Source organism: Gymnoscopelus braueri (assembly GCF_963280865.1).
Source record: "Gymnoscopelus braueri genome assembly, chromosome: 21".
Lineage (NCBI taxonomy): Eukaryota > Metazoa > Chordata > Actinopteri > Myctophiformes > Myctophidae > Gymnoscopelus > Gymnoscopelus braueri.
Genome location: NC_137623.1, coordinates 46,847,118 through 46,872,060, shown reverse-complemented (window position 1 = coordinate 46,872,060; position 24,943 = coordinate 46,847,118). Strand labels below are relative to the sequence as shown.

Sequence of the window (24,943 nt, the reverse complement as noted above, 5' to 3'; positions counted from 1 at the left end):
GTGAAGATCGCGTGTCAAACGGGGCATCCATGTTGTAGTTAGAGCGGATTACGTTAAACAGTGAAATGCGAGGAGAAAAAACTACAGGAAGAGAATTGAGTTTCAGTTTCGTCTGTAGAATGGGAGCGGGCGTGATCCTCAAAACCGGATCCCAAATAATTCTATTTCCGGTCATCAAACCGGAAACGGAAGTGGATCAAAAAAATTCCGAAAGTGAACCCGGAAGTGAATAGCGCGAAAAGACCGTGGACCGTAGGGCTACGGTCTCGGCGCTTAACAGTTGGATTTAACGGACCGTAGGACTACGTTCTTGGCGGTTAATGTGTTAAGACCGGGAACGCATACGTGTCATATTTAAAATTTATTTGGCTATTCAAATATAGCAGATCTACAAGCTCATAGCGCGGCACCGAGTGCCGCTCTACACTCGGTGCCACTTGTGGATCTGCTATTTTTCTTTTTATCGTAAAAAATTGTGCAAATCTTTGAATAAATATTTTTAAAAGCGAACATTTGTAAATATGTTGTTCCAGGGACCCCCAGAGGCAAAGATTTGAGTTACAAATATTAAAAAGTATATATTCAAAGATTTGCACAGATTTTCAAAAATTTTCAATAAATAGCAGGTCTACAAGCTCATAGCACGGCACTCGGTGCCACGCTATGAGCTTGTATATCTGCTATCTTTTTTAATAGCTAAAGAAATCAAAAAATTACACAGATGTGTTCCCGGTTAAGGCAAGCAAACAAAACAAAAACAACAACAAAAACACCAACAACCACCACGACTGTTTTTCGAAAGCGAGAACAGACACAGTAAGTAGATTATTACAGGGTTATTTCTAAAAGGCTGCTTTCTTTTCTGAGTGCAGACAGTTCTTCTCCCCTGCTATATGTCGACTGGCAGTGTCGTTTGAAGTTCTCTTTGTCTGCTGTCTAGGTTCCTTTGTGAGCGCCTGCTGCGGGTGCCAGGTAGGTAGCAGGAAGCCTCATATGGAACAGGTTACAATGAGATAATAGCGTCTGGGAGCTCGGGAGAATTCATCACATTGACCCCGTCGCCATTTGTTGGTCTATAGTGCAGTGCTCAGGAATGCACGTGAACCACCCGAACTAAACCATGAGTGTGTGCGTTCCTTTTCAATGCAACGTATGTGTATACGCTCGTGTGTGTGTGTGTGTGTGTGTGTATGCTTGTCTGCAGAGGTGTAAAGTAACTAAGTACATTTACTCAAGTGCTGTGCTTAAGTAAAATTTAGGTATTTTTTACTTTACTTGAGTATTTCCAATTTTCTGTCCTTTTACTTCTACTCCACTACATCTCAGAGACAAATATTGTACTTTTACTATTATTTGACAACTTTAGTTACTAGTTACTTTGTAGATTTTGACTATTATTACAAAACACACATTACCCACTTCAGCCCTATATACATTTTGGCCATTTGAAAATAGCAGATCTACAAGCTCACAATGCGTTGCATATAGCGACACATTGTGAGCTTGTAGATCTGCTATTTTCAAAAGATTTTTATACATTTATTTTAGACATGATAACTTGTGAAACAGGACATTCTGCATAATGAGTACTTCTACTTTTGGTATAAGATTTTACCAATACTTTTGTACTTTTACTCAAGTAAATTTTGAATTCCGGATTTTTACTAGTATTTCTACATTGCAGTATTGATACTTTTACCTAAGAACAAAATGTGAGTGCTTTTTCCACCACTGCGTATCTGTATGTCTAGGAGTGTGTCTGTGCGCACAGAAGCGCGTCTGTGTCCTCCGATGCAAATGTATCCCCGTTCCATGTATGCATTTCATTTTCCAGGCGAGCGTGCATGCGTGCACACCTCGGTGTGTATGTGCGTGCGTGTGTGTCTGTGTGAGTGCGAACGTGCACGCGGGGCAAAGTGTCTCTCTCTTTATCCAACTGATGGTCCATTCAAATTAAAATGAACCTCCATCACGCTAATAGGGATAGCTAGAGAACAAAGCATGGGTTCTCTGCAGTCAGCAGGAAAAGCGGGGAGGATTATCACCAGTATCGTCAGGGCTATTATCATTAAGCCCAGTTAGCACTGAAAATGAACAGGCCACGGAGGGGTTAGTCCACCGCATGTTTGAATTCCAGACAGCCTGCCGTTTTCCTGGTTGTGAAGCACGGTGTGTGTGGGCTGTGAAACTGCCGGTAGCTGATTAGTTTTATTCTAAACTGATCTTTGTGGACTTTTTAAAACTCATGTGCCTCTTTGGAATAGTAACCCTAATTTTAGCTGCATTGTGCATGCATATACATACTGCCATACACTTTGTTATACATTCAGTGAATTGGCTACAGCTGGTTTTTACATACAGTAAGCTTGCTACAGTCATTGGAGGGCAAGTTGGCAACTTGCTGCAGTTGATCATTAAAAAGCCATTAATACTAGCAAACTACCTACTACATTTTTAAAATTAATTTTAGCTAGTTATTTTTTATTTTGAAAGGCTATTTTGAAGAGCTATAAGAATGTTTATATTAAATACATAAGAAGCTAAGTTGGGCACATTTATTTTCAGTGACTGTGATGTATAATAACAGCATGTATGACAGCTTAAAGAATACGTTCATATTTTCATTGTGAACTATATTGCATACTTTTTTAAAGGTAAGTGCCGTGGGGTCTTTTATTTTGAGATTATTATGCAGAGAACTCACATAGTGTCATTGCCGTTGTTCAGGTGGGGCGCTCTTATCCGTTGCTGCCTCTGAGGAATGTGGACATGGGCTTTTTAAAAGTTCTACTGGAAGCGTACTTCAGGTTAATAGTTATTTGGGGGGAATATTTGTTGATTTGGGGTTCCACAGCGTGAGAAATAGGTGTGGCGTAGGTGCGTGCGAGCAGGGTCATCGGTCAATGCGTGATAGTTGACAGCTCTGTGGTTTCCTGAAATGTTAGATATTGACTTAAAGAGCTAATTTTCCCTATTTAGGTATCTAGTTACTATCTGAATGTCCTACCCTGGGATCCAGCCTGATTCACTACGTTCGGCTGTTGTTTTTTTTTCTCACTTTGCTTATCAGTCTGGCCAGCCTCCTATTTGACTTGTATTTTAATTACGTAGGCAAGTCAGGAAGTGACTTTACATTGGACAACATTGGTCCCGCCCCCCCCTACAGACCAATCAGAAGCTGCAAGTCGTTTTCACCCGTTTGTGCACGGAGACAGGAGGCTTTCCTTTAACAGAGCATTGAAAATAAACAGGAACTAGAATTGTCGCAATTCAGGGCAATTGCAGAGTGTGGTTGCGCCGACGCGAGTCGCGGGTCGCGGCCGCCGGGCTCTAGGAATACGCTGGGAGGAATACCGTCGGAGGCTGTGGCAATTACATTGTCACGTCACTCCTGAGATCACTTGCGTTTCATTTTGAGAGGATTGAACCCCCCAAAAATCATGTTTTTGCATCAAACGGTTACGTTTTGTGCATTTGTGGCGCCCCCTATGGGTCAAAATGGAAATTATTTTGGGGATTCATTGAGTAAACCACCCTTGACATTTGATTCAAATTTGGGATTGAGCGGACGTTTCGTTCGTGATTTCTAGCATTTTTGGTAAAACGGGCCCCTCCCACTAACTTTGGAAGCCATTTACGGACGAACGGTAAGGACTATCAAAATGCCGTTTGGATATGTTCATCGCATGAGCCCAGAGATCATGTGTACCGATTTTTTTGAAATTTGGACAAAATATGTGGGAAAAGGAGCTAAAAGTGTGTTTTGAAGAAAATTCAAAATGGCGGAAAATCTATCCTGACGCAAATGGGCGTGGCCTATATGGGGAGTTGCGTCATGACCCAAGGAATCTAGGGAAAAAGAAATGTTGATTTTACGACCTACGGTTCAAGAGTTAAAGGCCAAAACGTAAAGGGGGCTGTTATAGCGCCACCATGTGGCCGATTGGTGTAATTATTTTTTCAATAATTTTGGACTAAATTATGAACCTCCCCTCCAAATCTGGTAACTCTAGCTCTTACGTTTTCTGAGAAAAAAATACTTGAATTTGAGTTTTTTCACTTTTTCATTGAAGCGGATGGGGAAATTTAATGCACTAATAAATCAATATCAATTAAACTATTTAACCAATCTCTTAGCAAAATACAAGCGCACGATTCCCGGTCAAGACGGTCATTTTGACATATGGCACGACATTGGGGGATAAAAACTGTGGGAGGAGAGACGGTCTAAACTAAAGTTTATCTCCATGAAGAATAATAAAGTGCGAGGATTACTATAGTCTGGTTGCCCTGTTAGGGCAACCACACTAATTAAGACACAGTTCCATTAGGGTTCATTAAGATATAGGCAGTGGTGGAAAAAGTACTCACTTAAGTAATACTGCAAGGTTGAAAAGTCCGGAATTCAAAATGTACTTGAGTAAAAGTACAAAAGTATTGGTATCAAAATGTACTTAAAGTGCCAAAAGTTAAAATACTAAAATGTTTGAATATAGCAGATCTACAAGCTCAAAACGGGTCGCGATGCGACGCGTTGTGAACTTGTAGATCGGCTATTTTCAAATAGCCTATGTATAAAATAGGGCTAAAGTGGTTAATGTATGTTTTACAATGTGATCATTTATATCTGCAAAGTAACTACTGGTAGTAACTAAAGTTTTCAAATAATTGTAGTGGAGTAAAAGTACAATTTTTGCCTCTGATATGTAGTGGAGTAGAAGTAAAAGTATAGACAATTGGAAATACTCCAGTAAAGCAAAAGTACCTCAAAATTGTACTTAAGTACAGTACTTGAGTAAATGTACTTAGTTACATTACAACAATGGATATAGGACATATTTAACATATTTTCTACAGTACTGTAGGGACGTACATGTATATAAGGGGCGCACCCCCCCCCCCTCCCCCCTCCCCCAAAAGAATGTGTGGTTAGTTAAGCCCAAGCATTGCATATAGGGTCCATGTGTGCCAGTAATGCAGGGACTATTAGAACCCCATAGTAAGAGAGATCCTCTCGCTGTGTCCTTTATGCAAGGCAACACTCATAGCCCCGGGTCCTAGACATCCTTCAACCTTCACCGACAGCCCAGGCCCCAGAGCACCACTGTGGGATGGTGATGGAGGGAGAGAGAGAGAGAGAAGGGGGAGGGTAGAGAGAGAGAGACGAAATTCTGCTCCATGCTAAAGCCCATCCAAGCACAGGCCTATGCCAAAGCACTTTGTGTGTGTGTGTGTGTGTGTGAGTGTGTGTACAAACAATTCAACTGAATCCGACTCGATGTATACTCAGGCCTTATCTGTTGGAAACCAAATATGCTCTGAGCCATCAAAGCCAATGGATGAGTGATTGGAACTCTCGGTTTTCGTCACCAAATGCAAACATATCTGTTACGGTCCACCACTTCAAGCTGTACAAATAAAAAAAAGTGGGAACGGCAAAGAAGAAAAATAAACATTGTGGGATGTGTGACTGTTAGGAAACTTGTTTGGAGGGGGGGGGGGTAAGGGTCAGGTGTGGCATATCGCATCATGGATCAAGTCAGCGGTATATAAAAATACAAACTTGACTTTTGCTGACTGAATCGGTGGCGATATGAGGGAGGCGGGGAGGAAAAAAAATCTCATCAGACAAAGTTAATGTAGGCAAAGACATTTTTTTTAACACCTTTTAAAGGATTTGTAAGATAAGCCTGTCGGTCTCTCCTGGCAGCGGCCTCTAAAGGATGCCGGAATCAATGGATGAGAGGGGATTTATTCTAGGGCGAAGGGAGGAAAAACTGTTATTTAACGCTTGCATGTGAGCTGAATAATGAAGCCATGACGAGCCTCGTATGCCCCGCACGCTCAGTGTTATCAATGGATTAATCTCTCATAAAGCCATTCCCCTGAGAACACGCAGATCTTAATATGAAGAGGATGAAATGTGCATTTATCCTCTGGTAAATCAGGTGCACATCACACAAATATTTATGTACCGAGGAGGTACTGTATGCGGGGAGATTACTATTGACCTCTCACACACACACATGAGTGACATTACTGTATCCCCAACATCGGGCTAGACGATATTTTGTATACTAGAATAGTAATTGAGCTCATGCCACAAGCCTCTTTACTGCAAAGAGATAATACAAGCGTTCCTCATAATGCTAACCACTTATCATATCATGCCATAATCCATTGTCGGAGTGCGGTATCATCATGGGGTTATTAGCCCGAGATAAAGACACAATTTAGCTGGAGAACACTTTAACCCTGCAAGACCCGGATATATTTCTACTTACAAAAAAAAATAATCAACCTTTCAGATGGTGTTTTAGGAGTACTTTGGAGAGGGAAATATAATGTTTTTTAAAAAAAATAGTTTTCGTAAGGTTTAATTGAAATGTTGTAATATTACAACAGTGGGTCTAACGGGTAGCAGAATTTCCTATAGGCCATTTTTACTCACTGTCAGAATAGCATGGCAAATGTCTATATACTTCACTAAAACAACTTAAGGGTTCATTTATATGGTTATGGTTTATCATTTGGCCTCAGAACAGTATACATTATGAATAATATTGGGCCTCAGAACAGTACATTATGAATAATAACATCAATAAGCCATATTTTTAAGAATTTTGATTTTATTAAAAGAACAAAATGAAAAACAGTACAATGAATGTACTAAAGAAACCTAATTACAATATACACTGGTCACAATGTGATGCAAACAGCCCTCCACCGAAGACCAATTCACACCTGCTCAAAATGAAACGGGCACCCCCTCTCATCCATCAATTTGAACACCATTTACAATCACTTGCTTTTTAGCAGTGATAGTCCCAGAAACAGTTTCGGTCTCCTGAAATGCACAGACGAACACCACACTTGTGGCAGAGTAAGCTGGTGTAACTTGAACAGCCACTATTCCTGCAGCGCCCCCTCTCTGTCTTCCGTGGGAGGTGTCCAACTTGGTCCTGGCGCACATCTGATGGCCGATGTTGACATGGTGCCTTGCGTGGATTGCAGTCTGGACACATCCCTTGCAGTGAAGCGAGGCTCTCTCCTTGCTTGTGGCATTCTGGGTTTGGCGTGTTTGGCCGGTTGGGGGGGGGGGCAGTGGGTCAGTGGGTCAGTGGGTTCACTGGGTTCACTGGGTGGATGGTTTTCTTTGGACTCCTCTCCACAGGCCTCTTCATCCGACTCTTCATCAGTTTCAGTAAAGTCGATGTCCACATCACTCTCTCCATGCATTACAATATCCAACACATCCCTTGCAGTGAAGCGAGGCTCTCTCCTTGCTTGTGGCATTCTGAAATGAAAATAAAGAAATACCATTAGTACATTAGTACTAGCACATCTCACTGCAGGTACATATTTCACAAGTCACACAATACTGTCTGGCCAACCTATTGTACTTTGCTTATCCTCACAAGTGGCATCAGTGATGATGGTACTTAGCACTATCAGTGATGAATGATGATGCTTAGCCTAACAAAGGGATTGGGGATGACTGTAAGTGGGCAATCCCAACACCCATCACATGAACAATGATGAGAGATTCTTAACTGGGCGACTCCCATATGAACAATTACCATACACTGATTGCTAACCACAAACATTACCAAAATGTTTTGCTAAAACATTATAGGCAATGACATGTTATAAGCTAATGATGCAGTATATTTGTATTCGAGTACAATTGGTTACAATATACAAATTGGTATATATATATATATATATATATATATATATATATATATATATATATATATATACACACACACACACACACACACACACACACACACACACATACCAATTTGTATGTTTTAACCAATTGTACTCGAAGACAAATATACTGCTTTAGCTTAAAAGTTATAACATTTCATTGCCTATAATGTTTTAGCAAAACATTTTGGTAATGTTTGTGGTTATTTGTGGTATATATATATATATATAGTAATGCAATGTGGGGAAAATACACATAATTGTATAAATGTATTGTGAAAACTATAAGACTCCACTTAGCCAGGTGAACAGGTGGCATTGCTATTTGCTACCACTATGACCCAGAGTTGTAAAAAAACAACAAGTATAAAGCATGCTCTAATTTACATTTGGGGGATATCTTTCCCAATAATATCATATGTACATGTTCTAGACATTCTAATGATCACCAAAAAAAATATTGCAGACATTTTACTTACTTTTTTGTGAGAAATCCTGTCCAGTGAAAAAGAGATTGTTCTTCCTTCAAGGATTTTCAAGTTGTGACTTTTCCTGCCTCTGTGGGGGGTATTTATATGCAAATATCCCGGCCAATGACATTGCAAGACTAAACAATAGGATCCAATGATGATGTTTAGGTGAAAGAATAACAGGAAAACAAATGATTTATACCATGTTTTTGATAAAATACAAATGTTGTAATATTACAACTGCGGGTCTTGGAGGGTTAAGCTAACTCATAATAGCATGCTATCTAAACCATCTGTCAGTCCAAGAAAAACATATACTATCGCAATGAACAGACATGGTGCTGACAACACAACGCAAAGGTACAGGCGTCAGGGGCTGTTTTAGGTTTGAGTCATGCTGATGTGTCCTTAAAGGGTCTATCGTGGATGGGCAGCGGTGATTAGAGTGATTGAGAGCCCACCTCAACCTCAACTTTGCATTGCGCCACATCAAGGTTAAGGCGAAGTTTCTTCTGAGAAAAGACATTGCGCGCCGCGGAACCTCGGCGCGAACGTCTCGGTATATAAAATGAACTCGTTTGGAGGTTGTTAAGGTGGAGGGGCTCTCTCCGACCTCCGGAGAGAGCCCTCAGGAGAGGCTCTCTTGTAAAACGCTCCATCTTATTAATGGAAATAAATGCTGTTAGCAGCCCCCCCCCCCTCTGGCAGTAAGACGTGTCTATTCTTGGCTAAAGTCCCCTTCATTAACGTTATCTCAAATAAGCACCCACTCTGATGGCGAGAAAGGGGGACAGTGCACTGTAAGCGGCTTCATCCAATTTCATTATTCCATACGAGGCAGGGTATCAGTGTTAACTCTGCCATGTCAGCACAGTGTGTGCTAGGTACAGTGCGCCGCAATGTGCCTGAAGCATGACACACAAGCGTAGCTGTGGTGTTTTAAGGCGCCAAAGTACAGAGTTGAAGAGACACAGTTGGTCAGACACAGAGAAAAGGCTTTAACTATAAATTAATTAAAGTAAACCTAAAGTTTATCGTGTTCATTTCTGTAATGGAACAACTAAAACTGTCACAGGGTCTGACATCTTTTCCTGTTTTTGCCAAGAGTACAAAAGGTTGCGTACATTCTAACAACCTCCTAAGCTATTTTTTGCTCTAGAGATGTATGGCCGCCCTTACAGCACGAGCTCCCCTGCTGTGAACACTCACAAGCTCCCCATGGGACAGTGTGTGTGTGTGTGTGTGTGTGTGTGTGTGTGTGTGTGTGTGTGTGTGTGTGTGTGTGTGTGTGTGTGTGTACGTGCGTGTGTGTGCGTGTCCACATGCGCATGAGAGTGCAAATGTGCTTGTGTTAAATGTAGATACTTAAGTGTTACTCGTTATGTGCACACAACGCAAGAGGCAAGAGAGAGAAAGAGAAGGAGAGAGAGAATAAAACAGACAGAAAGAAAGAAAGCGATGGATAACTTGAGAAGGAAGAGAATGGAAGGAGTCAAGACAAGACAGTGTGTGGACCATCAAATGAACTGGCTGCTCTCCAGGCTGTGATGACTCAGGGATGATGGCACAGTTAGAGCTAATTAGGATCATAAAGTGGAAAAATGTTTTGCCATCACGATGTGTCGGGGCGCCACGGGCGGGATTTCAGATTAGATGCGAGAGCTTAACTTGATAGTGTGCTGAAATGAGGGAAAAAATGAACTGCCTTCAACTAACACTTACACTGACAACCACACGTCTGCTAATGATGCGAAAGTCAAACATGGCACCCTGTAAGAAGTCCAGGGTGAAAACTACATCCTCTAAATCAGTGGTTTTCAACCTTTTTCATGCTGCCAAGGACACCTAAATTGATATACATTTGGACGCGGACCCCCAATTGAAAATGTTTTGTGCCAGGGACCCCCAGAAGCAAAGACATCAGTTAATTTTCGCTTAAAAAAATATAAATATTCAAAGATATGCACACTTTTTCAAGGTTTTTCAAAAATAGCAGATCTACAAGCTCATAGCGCGGCACTCGGTGCCACGCTATGAGCTTGTATATCTGCTATTTTTGAATGGCCAAAGCTAAGTGGTTAAAAATGATTGTGACGCTATTAACTAATTTTGCTGGGGACCCCCTGGTACTCCCTCAAGGACCACTGGTGGGGGACCACTGGTTGAAAACCACTGCTCTAAATTGTTGACACGATGAATGTATAGATGTGATGATAATAAATATCTGGGGAGGGGAGGGATAACTATTATGTCAGGAACACAAACTTTAACCACTTACACCCCATTATACTTTGTTAACTGCGGGGGTCTATAGCCCCCTCCTTTTTTCCACACGCTCTATGCCAAATATCTTCGCCATGAATAGCCGATCTAAAAGCTCCTAATGTGTTGTGTTGCGACACGTCATAAGCTTGTAGATTGGCTATTTTTTGCCGAACGCACTCACCCCAGAATAGGGTTGCTATAGGGTTCATGTGATTAGATAGGGTGTTCCTCCACGCGCACTGCCTCCTCATAATACGGTTCCTTACTGGCAGGTGAACCAATAGGGCTCAGTAGCGACTACACACACACAATTGGGGAAATTTGGTAACTGGAAAAATTACAAAGTTGGGAGAAAAAGGAAAGGGGTAATAACTGGCAACTCTAAATGTATAAAGAAAGAAAATAAGGGATTTTCGGTAGCACTTGCTATGCATCCTATGTGTATAACGCATCATGAACATACTTATAATGCATTATAATCTGCTCATAACCCTGTATAATCAGATTTATAAGTGCTCATAAATACTCATAATGCTTTATAACCATAACCATATCACATTATAAAGCTTGTTATAATTACTTATAAGTTCAAGTATAAATACATTGTATTATGCTTATAACACTTGATGATTACAGTTATAAATATTCATAACAACGTATAATGCAATCATAACACATTATACAGCATGTTATAATGACTTATAATATCAAGTATTATAATACTTCATAATTGCAACCCACTTGGTAACACTTGCTATGCAACCCAAAATGTATTCTCATAGTTATAATCCATTATAATTAATCCTTTATTATCACTGTTATAATGCATTATAAGTGACAACTAGACGCGTCGCAATTCAGGGCAATTGCAAAGTGTGGTTGCGCCGACGCCAGTCGGGACTCGAGGAATACGCTGGGAGGAATACCGTCGGAGGCTGCGACAATTACATTGTCACCTCACTCCTGAGATCACTTGCGTTTCATTTTGAGAGGATTGATCCCCCAACATAAGGTTTTTGCATCAAACGGTTACATTTTGAGCATTTGTGTGCGCCCCCTATGGATCAAAGTGGAAATTCTTTTGGGGATTTGTTGAGTAAACCACACTTGACATGTGATTCAAATTTGGGATTGACTGGAAGTTTTGTTCGTGATTTGTGGGCTTTTTTGTAAAACGGGCCCCTCCCGCTAACTTTGGAAGCCATTTACGGACAAACGGTATGGACTATCAAAATTCTGTTTCGGTCCAGATTATCGCATGGGTCCAGAGATTATGTGTACCGATTTTTGTGAAATTTGGACAAAATATATGGGAGGAGGAGCTAAAAGTGTGTTTTGAAGAAAATTCAAAATGGCAGAAAATCTATCCTGACGCAAATGGGCGTGGCCTATATGGGGAGATGCGTCGTGACCCAAGGAATCCAGGGGAAAATAAATTTTGATTTTACGACCAACGGTTCAAGAGTTAAAGGCCAAAACGTAAAGGGGACTGTTATAGCGCCACCATGTGTCCGATTAGTGTAATTATTTTTTCAATAATTTCGGACTAAATTATGAACCTCCCCTCCAAATCTGGTAACTCTAGCTCTTACGATTTCAGAGAAAAAAATACTTGAATTTGAGTTTTTTCACTTTTTCATTAAAGCGGATGGGGAAATTTAATGCACTAATAAATCAATATCAATTAAACTATTTAACCAATCTCTTAGCAAAATAATTATAATGCATTATAACAGTGATTTAAAGGCAATACAAATGTAATAATACCACCTTATAAAATGATCATGTCACAAATGTTCACTTTATAATAACTTATAATCGCAGTATAACGCCTTATAAGTGACAATAAGGCATTACAAACGTGATAATAAAGCCTTATAAAATGATCATAAAGTAACACATGACCACTTATAATAACTTATAATCGTAGTATAATGCATTATAATAATGTATTATAATGGTTATGACACATTATAACAGTGATAATAAAGCATTATCAATTGATTATAATGGATTATAACTATGAGAAATAATTTGGGATGCATAGCAACTGTTACCAATTTGGCAGCAATTATGTATTAAAAAAGTATTATAACACTTGATACTTATAAGTCATTATAAAAGGCCTTATAATGTGTTATGATTATGGTTATAAAGCATTATGAGTATGTATGAGCTCTTATAAATCTGATTATACAGGGTTATGAGCAGATTATAATGCCTTATAAGTATGTTCATGATGTGTTATACACATAGGATGCATAGCAAGTGCTACCGGATTTTCATATAAATTAAGTATTGGGATATTTCCAGCTCACAGAGTGGAACAACATTAAAGAGGTTCAGACTGTGGTCTGTCAGGTCCAACTGCACCTCAAATCACCCACATCAGAGGCAATGAGCTGAACTTGACTTCTTAATATTCTGACCACATACATTAAATGCAACATCCTGGATTTGAATCCAGTAATGTAAACAGACACACCCCCTCTTCTCCGTCCCATCAAAACAAGGGACATTTCTCATGAAATGATCTTAAAAAACATCATCGTTGGGTACGATAAAGCGGCATTGTTCTCAAGTTCAGTTTGACCTGTTACACATACGGCTACATCGCTCTACAGGAGCAGATCCACCGATACGACAATAATGTTGTTGATACATGCTGCACTACATCTCTGTTCATGACAGACTGAAGCAGCCGCGCACACGCACGCACATGCACGCACGCAGCGCACACACACACACACACTTGGAGTATAATTAACATAGGCTATAATAAGAAAGGATAATTCATACCAACATGCACATTAGCACAGTTAAACCAGATTAGTGCGTGTTTTTCAGTTTCCAGACCAACTTAGTGTGAAAAGTGTTAAGTGTTTTATAAGGCCTGCTGGGAGCGAAGCATTTATGTGACTGCTCCACCACAACGTTGTCATAGCAACCACGTATGCATGGAATTGGATAAAAGACACTAAATACAGTGATACACTTATACAGCAGTGTTTCCCAACATGCGGTCCAGGGCCCCCCTTGAGGGCCACCAAAGATCACATGGGGGCCGGGGTGTGAGGCCTTGTTGTCTGTTTGGAGGTACAGTATAGTCCAAAACAGTTGTGTGTGGTCAGTGTGGAAAAAGTACTCACATTGTCTACTCAAGGAAAAGTATCAATACTGCAATGTAGAAATACTCAAATAAAAGTCCGGAATTCAAAATTGAGAACAAAGTATTGGTATCAAAATGTACTTAAAGTACCAAAAGTAGAAAATACTCTTTGTTGCAGAATGTCCCAAGTTTCCAAATGTATAAAGATCTTTGGAAAATAGCAGATCTACAAGCTCACGATGTGTTGCATTGCGACGCATTGTGAGCTTGTAGATTGGCAATTTTCAAATGTATGTTTTGTAATGATAATTAAATTCTACAAAGTAACTAAAGTTTTCAAATAGTGGAGTTAAAGTATAATATTTGCCTCTGAGATGTAGTGGAGTAGAAGTATAAGTACAGAAAATTGGTAATACTCCAGTAAAGTAAAATATACTCAAAATTGTACTAAAGTACAGTAATTGAGTAAATGTACTTAAATGTTACTTTACACCACTGCAGTTAGTTCAAAACATCCACTGTGCGCTCTCAATGTGACATCAGTCCAACTCAGTCCCCCTTGGTCACACAGAAAAACTGTTTTCCAAAATGTTCAAAAAGTTTGTAAAAAAGCTAAACTTGCCGATCTACAAGCTCAATGCGCTGCGATGCGACTGACATTACATTACAGTCATTTAGCAGACGCTTTTATCCAAAGCGACTTACAATAAGTGCATTCAACATAGGTAGGCAAGAAAACTACAATCACCAGAAGTCTTAAATGCATTCTCTTCTAAAACAAGCAACTGAGAGCATACCTATAGCGCTAAGGGTAAAAGTGCAATATCAGCTTCCTACTTTCTTAAACAGATGAGACAAATAGGTCTAAACAAGAGCTCGTACAAATAATTGACAACAAGTAGGCAAGTCTAAAAGGAAGGGCCAGGGTAGTGTTTCCTGAAGAGGTGGGTTGCCAGCCGACATGTTTCTCTATTTGTCATACGAGAAGTATAGGGTTTAAGTGGTAAAACAAGCGTGCGTGCGTGCGTGCGTGCGTGCGTGCGTGCGTGCGTGCGTGCGTGCGTGCGTGCGTGCGTGCGTGCGTGCACATGTGGGGGGTCTCAGCTTTTTGTCAGATGTAAGCAGTGGTGGAAAAAATACTCAAATGTTTTACTTAAGTAAAAGTATCAATACTGCAATGTAGAAGTACTCTGTTACAAGTAAAAGTCCGGAATAAAAAATGTACTTGAGTAAAAGTGCAAAAGTATTGGTATTAAAATGTACTTAAAGGGGTAGTTCACCCCCAAAATTACTTTTTTTCTATTGATTACTGACCATCTGGAGCCTTGAATTCATAGATATTTTTTTGTTTTTGTCACATTCCTAAGCCAATAATTTGATTATAATAAATGTGTCCCCATTGATTCCGGTAGGAGACACAAATGCATTTGTGTCTCCTACCGGAATCAATGGGGCTAAATTTATTATAATCAAATAATAAAGGAAGGAATGCGACAAAAACAAATAAATATCCATGAATTCAAGGCTCCATGGGGTGAGTAATCAATAGAAAAAAAGTTATTTGGGGGGTGAACTACCCCTTTAAGGTACCAAAAGTAAAAGTACAAAAATGTTTGAAAATAGCAGATCTACAAGCGTTGTAGATCGGCTATTTTCAAATAGCCTACGTATAAAATAGGGCTAAAGTGGTTAAAGGGTTATTTCACTTTCAAAAAAACTTTTGGTCATTTTATCATCTACTCAGGCCTTTGTGAACCCCCCAGACAGTTTTTAAGTTGCTTGATTCATTTTTTAGATATTTGATATTCATTTTTATCAGACACGCCCCCTTCCTATACAAACCCATGGTTAGATTCATCAAAAACACCCGTCCTTGGTTCTGGTGACTCACCCTTCCCTCCTAATGCGTGAGGGGGCCGTGTTTTTCCGATTACTTTTTTCATTTATTTTATTTACGTTTTTTATTGTATTTTATTTTTTTCATTTTCCAAAAAATATATTAAAAATACATGAAAAAAGTAATTGAAAAAGCACGGCCCCCTCACGCATTAGGAGGGCAGGATAAGTCACCAGAACCAAGGACGGGTGTTTTTGATGAATCTAACATGGTTAAAATGAAGTTTGAAGTTACAATGGGTTTGTATAGGAAGGGGGCGTGTCTGATATAATGAAAATCAAATATCTAAATAATGAATCAAGCAACTTAAAAACGGTCTGGGGGGTTCACAAAGGCCTGAGTAGATGATAAAATGACCACATTTTTTTTTAAAAGTGAAATATCCCTTTAATGTATGTTTTAACTAGTAACTTTCAAATAATTGTAGTGGAGTATAAGTACAATATTTGCCTCTGAGATGTAGTGAAGTAGAAGTAAAAGTATAGACAATACTCCAGTAAAGTAAAAGTACCTCAAAATTGTACTTAAGTACAGTAATTGAGTAAATGTACTTAGTCACTTAGTTACTGGATGTAAGAAGAGGAGGCACCAAATACACTTATTTTAGCCTCAACCTCAGCGAGGCTGCATCCTCTGCAGCTCAAGACAGTGTGTTATGGAGACCTTTCAGTATATGCCTTTTTTCCTGCCTGAAATTTTAGAGGAATTCCAACTGCAAAGCTTCGGAAAAAAAGACAAAAAGGCCAAGAGGGACTATTAGGAGATAATTACTAATTATGCAAATGTGAGAGGAGGAAAAAAAAGAGAAAAAGTTGTGCCATTTCTTTTCCTTGGTCATTTTATCAGCCGTCCTCAGGAGAGCGCAGTCAATGGTAATAACGTTTTCTCTTTTTTTCTTTTTTTTCTCCCTCAGCAAAAAAACGGTTAGTTGGTTAGAGGACGCCGTGTCCTAAACCGTTCAAATTCTTTCCGTCGCTCCCTTAATCAGGAAGTGCCTGTAAATTCTCCAAGCCATGCGTGTGCACACGGCGGAGCGGTGTGTGTGCCGTTTGCCATCGGCAATGACCTTCATTAACCTCATAAATGCCAGCGGTGTTTTTTTTGTCACACTTCTTAATGCGTTTATCAGCGCAAACAAACATATACCGTTGCCGTTGTCGTGCAGAAACCTCTTATCTCCATATTTTAACTTTTTGACACATGTTCTTTTTTTGCTAAATCAATGTCCTACTTCGTCATACTACACTGTCACACAAAAGCGGCAAAAAAAACACAGCCGATCTGCGTTCTGAGCTTGTAGATCGGCTATTTTTGAATTTGTAACGGTTTGGGACATATGAGGTTTCCACCCCGACAGCAACGACATGACATAACTATTCCAGGTGGGGGGGGGGGGGGTTCACCATCTGTAAAATACATCTCAGCACAAATGCCCCCTCCCCTCCCCAAAAAACGCACACATGAGGACTCTGTGACATTGGACCGTCCCCAAACATTAAAGCCAGTGCTAATGCAGGTCACGCTCACCGTTTCTCACGCAGAAACATTCCTCCTGCCCTGCAGTGGGAACACCTAGCCCATTAGAAAAACCTGGACCACATGAATAATTTGTGAGACAAGAAGGAATAAGGAAGACGTGTTCCCTTCCCTTCCCTGTCTGTCTGTGTGCCTATACGCTATAACAAGGCTTTTATGAATGAATTCCTTGTGTAAATGTGTGGATCGTGCCAGAGAAGTGCTAGGCATACATTACTAATGAGAATTTTTTTTTTTGCACCAAGGTGTAATAGATGTTAATGTTTGTAAGGACAACTGAGTGACAACACGGTAATGAAACTCCTTCACAGAGAGGGAGAGAGAGAGAGAGAGAGAGAGAGAGAGAGAGAGAGAGAGAGAGAGAGAGAGAGCGAGAGAGAGAGATCACTGACATCAGAGAGGGAGGGAGAACACAGACATTATACAGTGGAAAAGGTTAACATCATAATGCATAGTGTGATCTTTCATACCGGCGACAAGGTGGTAACAGAATGCCAGTCATATATATATATACACCTCTCCGTCAGTGAAGTCTTTAAAAAGAAGAACAGAGGCTTCGTTCCGCGGCCTGCCTCGTCATGACCCCGCGCCCGCCGCCTTGACACGGACCTTGTCACTGTCATCAGAAAGCGAGGTGACACACCTACAGCGCTCCGTTTTTCACCCCCCCCACCCTCCCGCTCCCATCCCCCACACCCATCTTGCCGACATGTGGTTAGAGTGGACGTGGTATAGGCAACAGCAGCCAGCCGGCCTTCGGGGAAAGCGCCGGGGCTTGACGGCGGGCGACCCGCACGTCCGTCTGGCTAATGGCTCAGCGGTGACCCGCGGCTCTCAGGGTCTGCGACGCTCAGCACAGACGGGTCACCAAGGGAACTCGCACCCCCCCCCCCCCACTCCCGCCAACCCCTTCCCACTCCCCCGATCATCTTGGCAGACCCCCCCCCCCTCCCTCCTCGTCACCGCACAGCCCCGATGTTCATCCCCTACTTGACCCCTCTGTAGCCCCCTGCCAGGAAGGAGAGCGTAAACAGTAATTGCTACATAAATTATGTGACACTGATGCTGCCCCCCCTCCACACACACCCCTCACACACACACACCCCTCACACACACACCCCCTACACATGATTCTGCGCTCTTGATGGTGAGTTGATATAATGTCCCGTATTCATACAGAGCGATAAGTACGGCTGTAAAAAAAAGAAAAATGCGTCGGCCCTATAAATCTCATACACGCTCGTCTTTCATCACACAAATTGCGACGCGCGACACTAGGCCGCGGCACGCGGAACTTCTAGCCCAGATGTTGCCGTTCCTTAAAACATCTGAGCAATTCGTCACCGACACATGTCACATTTTCAAAAAAAGGATGGTAAATTGTTATTTGTTTTTTTTTGTTTTGTCGCGGGGAGAAGCTTGCAACGACCGAATTCCCTGAGGAACAAACCAGTAAATCACAGGGCTGTGATTAATTAAGAGGCAGATATATACACAGTAAGTCTACGAAGCCTCTTACGGCGATGATAGAGTGCGCTGGTCTACGGATGTGCAAACACGGTGCTTATACGGGAGTGGGAGGAAAAAAACACGGTACACAATGTAGGCATTTAGCAGCAGCCAGCAGTACATCCAAATAATTTAGAGTTGAGTATTGCAATATGGATAACGCCTGGAACTCAGTGTTCCGGCAAACTGCAGATGGTGCAACAGTGAAACCTACTTCAGCTTCTCATTAAACACTATATTTTATGGCAACATATCATTATAGGTGAAACATTTCAAAACATACAAAAATTGCAGATCTACAAGCTCACAACGCGTTGCATTGTGCTATTCGGCGTGCGATGAAGTATTATCATTGCTGTCGGGCAGAAACCTTGTACTGTAACTCGATATTTCAACTTTTTTCCGTGAATAAATGCCCTACTTCGTCATACAAGAGTGTCACACCGTCACACGGTGAAAATAGCAGATCTACAAGCTCACAACGCGTCACATGGCGACGCGTTGTGAGCTTGTAGATCGGCTATTTTCACTTTTTAAAATTGAGATACATTATGATAAAAAAGGAACGGTTTTGGACATGCAAGGTTTCCGACGATATAGGGCTTAAGGGGTTAATTCAGCCAGTTGTCACGTTTCCAAGAATGTTACAGCTGGTCAATGAAAGGCTTGGGTGAGAGAGGTGGCGAGCAAATGAATTTTCTGTCATGGTCACTGTCCCACTTTTCAATCCGTTAATCTTCATTGTGGGTGATGTACATTTATTTGTCATGCACTTTGTCACCACCTAAAAAGAACAATTATAGTAGCAAAAAAAGAGCAAAACGCTATAATGAAACCAGGGGGGGGGGGGGGGGGATAAACTACTTACTGCCTTTTGAATGCACACACACACACACACACACACACAGGTTTTTGTGAAGTTCATCTGCAAATAATCTGCAGTGTTCTTAAAAGATTATGTCCTAAATGCCACGCCATAATCCCTCAACGGTGCCTTTTGTTTGCCACAGGGTCTATAGAATAATTGGTTGAACTCTGGAGATAAGTATATATGCGTTAGATAACACACAGGGTATTAAAGTCTCATCTACATTATCAGATGGATATTTTATATATTTAAAAAAAAAAGCTCCAACAATCTGCAAGCATATCTGGTTTTATGTAATTATCTGTGGTCAAGGTTCTAAGTGAAGTGGACCTTGTCTGTCAATAAACAAAATTAAAAAATGGAACACTGCAATCTTCTCCAATCATGCAATGTGCTTTCACTTGAGCCACTTAAGGAATATTTATTGTTTAAACCACATAACCGCCTCAACTTTTTCAAAATAAATGCACCCACCCAAACATACAGTATTGTTGCTCGCCTGGTAAGAGCACATAGGCCTACCACATACCGTATATAAGGCTATAGTCCTTCTAGCAACTGGCCAGACTTTCAATTCAACCAGAGGCTCTTTGCTGCATGTCATCCTCTCTCCCTCTCTCTCTCTCTCTCTCTCTCTCTCTCACACCCTTCCTGTCTCTCTCTCACTGGTCCTACCAAAAAGAGTCTCAAAAAATGAAAACACCTACCATACAGAGTATACACCATGATCAAAAACATGTTTATGCTGCTGTCGCTTGACGATGCGAGGCCACTTCCCCCAGCTATACGGAGGAGAGACCGCAGCCATCGGTCCTTCACAAAGAAGACACACTTCATTTAAAAATCGGCCCCTGAAATGGCCCCTAATGTCCCCTGCTATCAGTATGAATCAGCAGTGCTGATAAATTAGCCATTTGGAAACACACTGTGAAGGCCTGTCAGCTAATGTGTGTGTGCACATTCGTGTGATACTCATATGCAATGCTTAATGTTGTGGAACCAATTTTGTCGTTTCCATTATGTAAATACATTTGCCTCGGCACTATATTTTATGTATTGTCTCCCTTGTCTCAATTACTTGGGCTATTAAAAATCAAGAGGTTATGGAAATGAGGCGCGGTTTGTCTGTTTGTGGTTTTGACGACGAGTGCAAAGTGTTTATGAAACCTCGTTATACATTCAATTGCAAGAGTCTCTGATACATCAACCCGGCTCCGAGCGTTCATCCATATTCCACAATGCAGCGCGTCGTCAGTATCTCCCGGCACACAGCTCTATAACCACTGTTACCATTATCATCAGCAAAAAAAATAATAACAGTCGCTTATGTGTTTTATTTAGATCCTCGCTCTCTGAAAAAAAGACTGTAGTCTCTGTGCATCTGTGAACCGTGTCAAGAGTAAATGACTGCATTGTTGCCTGCGTTTTGGGTAACTCGTTGTTACTCATCGCCAGAGCCACATTTGCAATGCCAGTTTGAATACAAGCTTGGAAATCTCAGAGAATTATTTGCCTGGTGGCTCAGCCAGTTACAGAGCATTATGCTCCTTGTGAGTGCAAGGAACCCAGGTTCGAGTCCTATATAGCCCTGTCTTGTCCCGCTTATCTCTCCTCTATCTCTCTTTTTGGTTTCCTGTTCGCTATACACTGACTTACAGTTTCTGAAATATTGCCCCGAAAAATAAATGAATACATCTTAAAGAAAAACACATTTTGGGCAGACTGGTAACTGACAGGATAGTGCGTCAACCATAATCGCAATGTCCCCCGTGTTTAATTCCAGCTGGGGACCGGTGTAGCATCTATTTTCCTTTTCCCCTCTCAGTTTCCTTTCTCTCTACACTATCCTGTCTAAATAAAGCAAAAACTGCCGTAAAATAATAATCTAAAGAAAATAATCTTTAACAAAAGAAAATTAAATGATTAGGTCAATTTTAATAACACGGAACATGTATACATTATAGGCTTAGCTTTACAGTATCGAATGCCACCGATCTGATATCGATGTCACACAACATAAAATCAGTCCAGAACATCCCTTAGTCACGCATTTGTCATCACTAGCACCTTTGATCGAAAATGACACCTCGCAATCCCCACAAATCCACAAAGATGGAATTAGAACTATTCCAAAATACATAGTTGTGACTACGGTATGAGGAAAACAATGAAAATTTTCTTTTAAGTTACGGATGGTCAGAGGGGTGTGACCAGTGAAGTAGTCTTTCTTTCCTGTCATATTTTTCATCATCAGTAAATACAGTATAGCTGTCGTTGGCTGCATGGGGAGGCTCGGCTCTCTGCAGGGTCCATGACAGAAACCACATTTGCTGGCCTCTGAGCCCGGCCGTCCGCTATTTACCAGACGACAGACGAGAGACGAGACCGACGCGCTTGCAATGTTACTGTCAGGGAAAAACACGTCTATTGTGTTGTGCTGACTGAAAAAAAAAAATAATAAAATAAAACAAATTTTATTACAGTTATTACTACTCCATCCCATATACAAATAGCATTTTTTTCCCACACCAGGGAGGTCCGATTGTAGCGTCTTGGTACTAAAATTGCAAGGGAAGGCACCTTATGTGTAAGCCTATAGCACATTTCAACACGGAAAATCAAAGTGCTTTACACAAAACATTAAAAGCATGTCAGTATCACACACTGACAGACACAGACGGTTCGCAAAGACGTAGGCCTAGATATGTACATTAACACAGGTTATTCAATATGCAAATATATATATATTATGGGTCAAATTTTACACTCTCAGGGTTAAATTAAGGCATTGTACAACAGAAAGGATTTATTTTTAATAAACTATGAATGGTATAGGGTATTTGATATAATACACACGTCTTTCTTTTGAAGCTACTATGTTGAAATTTGAATGAGAAGACAGCTGTAACCTACAATCAGAATGTTTGTGTTGAGAACTCAGAACACTATACTATATAATATAGCCTAAAAAGAACAGTTTAATAAAATGTAAGCCAACCAATATGGAAGGTATAGACTATGGTTCCTAAATTTGAGCGCTGTGAGATGCAGAGACCAGAGTGTGCTTTGACATATTGAAATGTAATTTTGTTGATGAAATATAATTAGTAGATAAATAAATTTACAGTAGCCTATATAATATATAATCATGTATATTTCTAGCTGTCCCTTGACAGAAATATTGCCCTTTAGTCACATCACTTCACATAACACAGGAGGCACAGGCTACATGTTAGTGAAGTATAACTTCTAATGTTTAGGCTACTGTGGGCATAAAGCAACCTATATGTACTTACTGTACATAGGTTTCTTTTTGATTACTACTTGTTTATATGATGTTTACGCATAGTATTGTATATTATTGTCTGTCATTAAATGTTTCCATGAATTGAATACAGTGACAGGAGGACCCCATTGGAAACAAGCCATATAGTGCTTTTCTGTGCTTTATTTTTTTTTGGCAAACTGTTATCAAAGTATTCAATCAATCAATCAATCAATCAATCAATCAACATACCTGACATGCTTATGCGTATTACTCCTAATCAAGTTATACAGTGAGAGAGCACTGATCTTTTAAGTCACGTTCTCAGGTCTCGTGTTAAATTGCAACGACCAGCTGAAATTATTCAAGCGGACACTTTCAGGCGACACATTAGTCATTAAATTGTGTTGAAACGCGCCGACTGTTAAAAGGAGAATAAATGAATGCAGCAACCAAGACAAGTTCAACTTCACACACACGGGGAGAATGATGACAATGCGCCACTGAACTGGCTTATTTTCCCCATGCAGCCATCCATCCACCATTTACATGTCTTATGTGTCTATTTAGATGCAGGTCCATTAGCTAAATACAAATAAAGGTATAACAGACTCTTTGACAAATTAATTCGCGCTTCTGTGCAGCCTCTTCGCTGCGCAGTTTTAAAAACCCCGAGCCTGGCTGTGCGCTCCGCTGCTCTGTGGCCGGTTACCGGAAGACTCGCCCCAAAACACGCTCGCCCCCCAGCCGTTCTTGTATTCTTGCATTTGTTTTACTGAGTTTAAGGATATGAATAAGTTTAGGGTTAGGCATAGTTTTACTGAGGTTACGTTTAGGAGTAAGATTATAGGTTTAGGCATAGTTTACTGAGGTTAACGTTTAGGAATAAGGTTAGGTTAACCGTTTAGGCATAGTTTTACTTAGGTTAAGGTTAGGAATTAGGTTAGGTTTAGGCATAGTTTTACTGAGGTTACGTTTAGGAATAAGGTTAGGTTTAGGCATAGTTTTACTGATGTTACGTTTAGGAAAACCAGGTGGCGACCGTTCCGTGGTCACCCGTTTTGCCCCGGGGCAACAGTGTTTCGGGGCGAGCCTTGTCCTGTGCACTCCGCGCCACGACCGAACCAAAGCACATGGAAGACCATAGAGACAACATTACGCGGGAGACTTTGGGGCATAAAAGTTTACCTTTTCTCTTCGACCGTCTCCTCCTCCTCCGCTTGAACTTGCATTTCATCTGCGCGCCCTGAGGTCCCGAGGCGCGGCCGCTGTTCCCCAGACAAGATGCCATCACACCGTGTGTGTGAGCGGGAGGAAGGACGCGACGCGCGGAGCAACTAAACGGTTGTCTCCGTCCGCGGTGCCTCAGTTGTCTGTCTGTCTTGGTTTCTCTGATGTCCTCTGATATAGGAGCCTGTGCCAGAGTCCTCGGTGACGTCGCGGATATTTTGGAGTGCCTCTCTCTCTCTTTAGCCCTCCTGAACTCTGACGGGGGGCTGCTGTGAGTGTGTGAGTGTGTGAGTAGCTGTTATGAGGGCTTCACTCCAGCGCTATCAGCCCTGAAACTCCAGCACGCCGCCTCCTGACTGCATTTTCAGCACAGCGTGACAGCTCTCACCGCTGCTCACTGATATCGCGCGTCTCTCTCTCTCTCTCTCTCTCTCTCTCTCTCTCTCTCTCTCTCTCTCTCTCTCTCTCTCTCTCTCTCTCTCTCTCTCTGACTGCGTAGTTTCTGCACTTCGGCGAAATGTTTTGGCACCTGCAACCGCTATGAATTCAATCAAGCAAGACCCTTGTCTATTTGCCGCCGCACTTTCTAATTATGTCCAATCATGACTGTCTGGGTGGTGTGACGTCACCCACAACGACCAGCCCCAAAAACCTAAGTGGTGGACAAAGTATATACTATACTCAAGTAAATACTCAAGTATTAAAAGGACAATTACAAAGTAGGCCTACATTGTTTTGTTTTTTTATATTTAGAACATTAGGCCTACCCCAAAAAAGGAAAAAGAAAGTCACAAATGTTATGAAGTTGTATTTTGTATTTTAAATACTGAAAATAGTAAATCTACAAGCTTGTAGATCGGCTATTTTCAAATATAATAAAAAAAGGAACGGTTTTGGACCCCGACAGGGACGATATAGGATATCAATTCAGACAGTTGTGAGCCTGAGTGAGACTCCCTTCCTGGGAAGGAAAGAAAGAAAAGTACTCAAGTAAACTCAGTGCTTTACTGTCCACCACTACCAGGGCCGGATTAGCACTATGTGGTGCCCCAGGGCGACCTCAAGTTGAAGTGCCCCC

General features: G+C 41.0%; 1 protein-coding gene across 1 annotated transcript in view; it reads right to left on the bottom strand.

The window, feature by feature from the left end:
• The window catches only part of adarb2 (adenosine deaminase RNA specific B2 (inactive)), a gene marked incomplete at both ends in the record, with an annotated part of 246,278 nt that extends 222,352 nt beyond the window's left edge, over positions 1–23,926 (bottom strand). Inside the window, one exon of the mRNA XM_080417328.1 lies at positions 23,824–23,926. Coding sequence (XP_080273454.1) covers positions 23,824–23,926 — 103 coding nt within the window. The remainder of the gene's footprint in view (positions 1–23,823) is intronic.
• Positions 23,927–24,943: the final 1,017 nt, after the last annotated feature.